At 38.4% G+C, this 6,547-nt stretch overlaps 1 protein-coding gene across 1 annotated transcript in view; it reads left to right on the top strand.

Moving 5' to 3' along the window:
• Positions 1-6,547, top strand: part of LOC107731038 (collagen alpha-1(XXVII) chain B-like) — a 108,643-nt gene that overhangs the window by 18,628 nt on the left and 83,468 nt on the right. The window contains exons 3-4 of the mRNA XM_016542009.1: positions 496-1,751; positions 6,084-6,137. Of these exons, the coding sequence (XP_016397495.1) occupies positions 496-1,751; positions 6,084-6,137 (1,310 nt within the window). The remainder of the gene's footprint in view (positions 1-495; positions 1,752-6,083; positions 6,138-6,547) is intronic.

Here is a 6,547-nt window from a genome sequence, read left to right as displayed (position 1 = left end):
CTGTTAATCGTTTATATTTTATATTAGTTCATGTTGCTTTTTTGCAATAGATGAATAACAATTTATTTGGTTTAAATATTTTATGTTTACATATTTCTATTTTGCGGGAGTCCCGTGAATCATTTTATTCTTCCGCATCAGAGCAGGTCTCTAATCCACTGGCACTTGACTCGACCTTTTTACAATCTCTAGATTATAAAACACTGCATTCTGTCAGCAATGTAATGCAGCAGTAACGTATAGAGACTTCAGCTTGCAACTATACTCTAATTACTATTTTGAAAATTATAACGCGTTAAATTACTCTGTTACTAAAAAGTAATCAAATTACTGTAATACGTTACTAAGTAATGCGTTACTGCCCAACACTGGTGAGCAGCAGCTGCAAGCCTTCAGTTGGCTGCGACGAGATCCATTTTGCTCCTAGATCCTAAATCCAGAACATGTATGTGTAGTGATTACTGTGGCAATTATCTGTGGTTTTCCTTTTTGTAGATGTGGACGTGCTGCAAAGACTGGGATTGGTTGGGAAAAGACCATCTGGGACACGCTTCACACCACAAGGTGTCATCCCCTTCAAATCGGGAGTCATCCTAACCCAGAGGGCACGAATTGATGTCCCAGTGAGCTCCGTCGTCCCTGCGTCACTGGGCTCGGCATTCTGTCTCATCCTCAGCGTATGTTCGCATCGCATAAACAATGCTTTCCTCTTCACCATTGTGACAAAGAGGAAACGACTGCAGCTAGGGGTGCAGTTCATCCCAGGGCAAATTTTAGTTTACTTGGGCCAAAAGAACACTGTAAATTTTGATTATGATGTTCACAATGGCCAGTGGCACAACCTGGCTTTGGAAATCCAGGCCCAAAGTGTTACATTATATACTTCTTGTGGGAAGACAAGTGTACATGCAAATTTGCATTTTAAAAATGAGGAAACGCTGGATCCAGAGGGCTCCTTTCGATTGGGAAAAATGAGCCAGAACTCGGTGCAGTTTGAAGGAGCCATCTGTCAGTTTGATGTTCATCCCTCTGCTAAGGCAGCTCACAATTATTGTAAGTACATTAAAAAACAGTGCAGGGAAGCTGACACGTATCGACCAAACCTCCCTCCTCTTTTACCGCTATTACCCCTGGATCCCAATTTATCTGTCACCCTTCAGACCCCAAATGTGGTAACAGAGGTAAACGACAGACATCTTTCATTAACACAAGAGAAAGTACACGTTAATCATGAAACCTCACAAGGCCTGAACACCTCTGTTCTAATTACATCTCAGTCTGTACAAAGCACGGTGCCACCGACGATAGCCCAGCCCACACTACAGCTCCCCCTGCAGGCCACAGCACAAACTGCCATGGCCTCCTTTGGGAGTAGGACATCACAAATATCTCCAAAGCCAACTCAACAAAGCAGCCCCAGGAAGAACATCATGAAGGCATCTGTAAAGCCCCAGATATTGATAGAAAATGAGATGGCTGTCACTGCCGGACCAACAGGCCAACAGAAGAACAAACTGGACCAAATCCAGACCCCTGCCACAATAAAACCTAAACCTTATAGCAAAGCCAGGGTGTCGGAGACGACAACATTAGCATCACGCAGACATTCACCAAAGGAGACCTCCAAACCCAGCTCTTTTGAGCCTGTCACCCCTGCAGCCACGGATGGTTTCCAAACCTTCGACCTTGAACCAACCCAATTCTCCTTCTTGGCTGGGTCACCAGTACAGAAAGGAGAACCAGGACCACCGGTAGGATGTTCTTTAATACTGATATTAAATTTAATTTGTGGCATAAACCGAAATATAGTTTCAAAATATAGTTTGTTGCTATATTCTTTGCATTTTTGTCATGTGTATGCACTGAAACTGACTGAGACAGGACTAGTAGTTGGAGATTTGTAACATTTTCTGCTAACATTCTGGTTAGAAAAAGTCTGGCACATAGAAGGTCTTCATCAGTATTTTTTCGTTGGTGCTGAGGTATTGACAACTTAGTGATAGATTATTTCGAAAAACATGGCGAATTCAGGAAGCAGTTGTTAGGCCAAAGGTAAAAATAAAGAAAGAAATAAACAAATCATTGAGGTCTCAATCAATTGGTTGGTGACTCAAAGTAAAAAAAAAAAACAATGTTGGGTTGATAGAACTGTCAAAACCTTATTAAGTAGTGTTATTATTTCTTAGGGGAAAAAATGATTTTAACAGTATTATAAACGTTTAACTGCTTTACTGCTTACTCATATTTGAAAAAAACTTTTGTCTGCCTAATCATAAATATGTAGCTAAACAGCAAAGTCATGTGGTCCAAGCAACATGGAGAAACATGCAAAAAACATGAAACATGAATTATATAATTGAGAGGACCCCTGCAGACCCTCATGACTGAGAGTCAAATCAGAAAGTCTCTTAAAATATCAGATGATTTGACCTTTTTATGAACAGGCAGTTAGTTCAAGCTGTAAATTGCCATACAGTGCAACTTCCCACAAAAGCCAATCTGTCTATCAGCTAGTAAAATTAACCATTTATTTTACTGTAAAATGTTATTCTAGCAGGATTTTTCCTGATTACTTTAAAGACGGTGTGAATTTACTTTTTTAAATACTCAGGTTACAAAACCATAGCAACAAGGTCTTCAGCTTGCAACATGCCACTAGCGCTTCATGGTATGAAGACCATTTTCTTTTGTTTTAAACAGTGTCTTATGGAGGCCAGATGGCAAGTGTTCTGCTTTGCTTATTTTGAAGAATGGTGAAATGTGAATTATTGGCTGTGGCCATGTGTTCTGTGCGCCTTGGAATTGTCATCTGTCTTCATATGCTCTATTTAAGTGCTGATTGTAGCAATGCATTAATATGAATTCTTTGTCATTTGGTTTCCATTACCTCTTAAGGAGTTCAATACATAATACACCACACACTACACAACTACATCTTTTACTAGTTAAACAACATTGTCTGGGTGCAAAGTGAAGGTTGAAGGCTGGAAAATGGTGTCATCATTGTTGCCTTTGAGCTTTTGGTGGTCTTGGTCTTAAGCCTAGTTTATAAAATTCTTTGGAAAGGCATTATAAGCCAGTGGGTTTTTGTCTGTGTAATGCTTATGCATTTTTACCTTGTAGTTAAAGAATGAGGTCACAAGCCAGAGGCTTGGACAAAATCTTAGTCAGCAGTTTGTCTTGTTTTCCACTCAACATATCTAAACATCCTTGAAACAAGATAAATTCACTTGAGAAGCAAAATTGTTTCAGAGAATATATATCTGTAATTATTTATTGTTCTTTACCCTATATTACCATTTTTTTTCCTTGTTTTAAACCTAAACATTTCTAAATGTGATTAGATTTATTCCTCTAAAACAAGAAAAAGTGTTAAATATCTTATACAATTTTAAATTATATTTGTTTAAGAATGTTTACTCAAAAACAAAACAAAAATGTATTATAGTTTTAAATTTATTTATTTATTTTATTTATTTATTTATTTACTTTTGCAGTGCAGCCTAAAACATCTGCACTGTTATTACAGTATTAACATTCACATTAGTTTTAGATTACCACAAATCCAGTAAATCATTGGGAATTTTTGTTTGACTAGAAAGACTCTTTCTGGTAGGATGTATACTAAAAAGTATGTTATTTAGTGATAGGACTATAGTGTGACTCTGGAGGAGGTCAGCAGGGTAAGGAGCCTAACAGCTGTCACCAGGTTGAGGGACCAAAATGGTGGCGGTGGGATGGTAGATGCATGCAAACATTGCAACCCAACATTGGTACACTAAAGCAACTAATATCAGTTTGTTAGTGAATCATTTAAACAAAGGTTGCTTTGTTATTGGATGAGAATTAATTAAATCAATCACTTAACAGACTTGCTAGTTACTACAAGTCTTTCTGGATTAGTTTATATGTCTTGTGCATAAGTGTCACCTTTTTCAAGATATAATTTAAAGGGGTCATATAATGCTACATGCACTTTTACAAGTTGTTTGAACTGAAATGTGTGTTGGCAATGTGTGTACACAACCACCCTAAAATGATAAAAATCCACCCAGTGTTTTTTATTTAATCTACTAAAATCTTTCCCCCTTTCTCAAATCGAGCCGATCTCAGATGCCTGTCTGTGTGATGTCACACAGACAGGCCCCTCCCACGATAGTTTGATTGACAGTAGCGTTTCAGCACAGACTGGACTGGCGTCTTACCTTAGACCCGCCCTGAGTGAGCTGTCATCAGTCTGCGATTGTTTCACCGCTGGAGCAGTTGTAGTCAAGAATGACTCCTAAGCGATTGAGGTCTTCTGTTGTTGGATGTAATAATGAACACAGCAGTCGTCGTTTACTCCCGATATCTGAGCCTCATTTGTGATCCAGCTTCATCTACAGAAGAAGTGAGTGTAAGGTTTTTTTAATGAATTTTTGCAAATCGCCTTTCCTAATAATGTGCTAATTAGCAAGTTTCACGATGAATGCGGCTAAAGTAAACAGTCTCTCTGAGAGCAGCTCGGAAGAGAGGGGCGAGGTCAGCAGAGCTCATTAACATTTAAAGGAAAATGCTACAAATCTGCATGCTCTGAAAAGAGCTGTTTTTGACAGGGTAAAAAAGGTGTTTTTTACACTATACCATTGAGAAATTTTAACCAAACTATGTTACAGACTTTTCATGAAGACCCTAAAGAATCATATCAACTTGTGGAAAATGGGCATCCTATGACCCCTTTAAAACAAGCTTTGATGGGAGCAGAATTGTGCTCTACTGAAAGTAGTTGATATTTGATGTATAGTCTGCCAACTTCATCCAACACTAGTGTGCCGTGTATTACTGAATATACAGTCACAGTGAAGTCCTGAACTATTTTCCAACAACAAACAACAACCAGATGTGCTGTTCAGTATGGCTGTCACACAGATAGCACTGTGCATTTTCAGGAGTGATCCCCTTAAGCAACTACTATAAAAAGGCCTTGTTTCCTCCTTTTCTAATCTTTTCATTCTTCCCTGGAGGCAGAGAGAGAAAGATAGATTGTTTTCATTCAGGAAGTTTGCCGCGTGGAAGAGAAAGAGTAGGGGGCTCAGTGGGACTCTCCTGTCTTTCTTTCACTTTGGAGCTCAAAATTACCACATTAATGTCACTCATATCAAACAGACACTGTGTGCACAATGTCTCTTGGTTTATTATGTTGATCTTACTCCATAGAATCCTAATGGTTATTATAATGCTAAGTGAAGCAGAGCTCATTTTACTTGAACAAGGACGTTTATTGCACAAAAACTAAAGGCAGAGTCAATATATTCATGAAATTTTATTGTAGAGTTTTTGAAAACATTAGTAACATACACTTTTTAAATAAACTTTTATTAGTGAGTGTTGCTTTCAAAATGAGTAGAAACAGGAAACCTGAAAACATTGTGGATTCCTGGCAGCATCGCGCTCAGTATGAGTATGTGGGATCTTGCCAGGTCTACAGGTGTTACGAAACATTGCCAGGATTTGTCACACAGAATTATTTTTAAGCAACACATTTTAAAGCAACGTTCTCCATTTGCTCAAAGTTGTCATCAGATGTACAGTATATGCCACTTAGGTGGGTGTTGGCACAATTTTGCAAATTTCAAAAAAGCTTGCAGCTGCTACATTATATCAAAATTATCATGAATAATTAAAGTCATTGACTGACATTGCCAAACATTTGTGATCTTTCTTGCCAGATGCACAAGTAATGCTGGATATGATTTATTAGACCTGCTTGTGCTCGTTTTTTTTTCTTCTTCTGACTAAGTTAAGGAAAACACAATTCTATGAATGAACACTGACCTCTTGTTAAATGCAAGCTCAGTTAATTCATGTGTGTAATTGATTCAAAGCTAGATGATGTACCTGCACTGTTTTCACTGAAACACTATATAGTTGCATGTTTAAGTGTCTAAGTCTCAAAGTATCCTAAAACATTGACTAGGGTTCACTCCCTCCATCCAATAGGGCGATTACTGCCTTGTTTGAGAGTTCATTCAATGTCAGCAGGTAGATATGCAACACTAAATCACTCGTTTTGTCACAATTTTCCCTCCCTTCTTCTCTTTCAGGGACCTCCAGGACCTCCCGGCGAGCCAGGATTACCAGGAAAGAGAGGACCCAGGGTAAGCCTGTTAAAATCTTTCACTTATTTTTCCCATGTTTCTGTTGCTTAGGAGATCTCAGTTTTTACTTCTTCCAAGTAAACCTAATACTGCACATTATTTTACTGGACTTTAGTTTGCCAAAGCTGCATTACAAGATGATGAAATTGGCATTTGTGCATTAAGTAGTTCCTGACACTGGCAGTTTCACCACAAACCAGACAACCATGTTCCAGTTTCAATATCACACCAGTTGTTACTCCTTCTAGGATACCGGAATAACACTGTTTGTTTGCCAGGTGTCTTAGATGGAGTAACAACATTGTAAAATAAATGAGCAGTTTTGAAGTCCATATGTTGTAAGTATTACAAACAGATTATGCCTAACTGTCATTCATTGCTGGGGGGTCTTTGAACTGAGGTGCATTCTT

This window comes from Sinocyclocheilus rhinocerous, unplaced genomic scaffold, assembly GCF_001515625.1.
Source record: "Sinocyclocheilus rhinocerous isolate Xijiao unplaced genomic scaffold, SAMN03320098_v1.1 scaffold157, whole genome shotgun sequence".
In the NCBI taxonomy this organism is placed as follows: domain Eukaryota; kingdom Metazoa; phylum Chordata; class Actinopteri; order Cypriniformes; family Cyprinidae; genus Sinocyclocheilus; species Sinocyclocheilus rhinocerous.
Note: the sequence above shows the minus strand (reverse complement) of the source record. Positions and strands in the feature narration are given on the sequence as shown.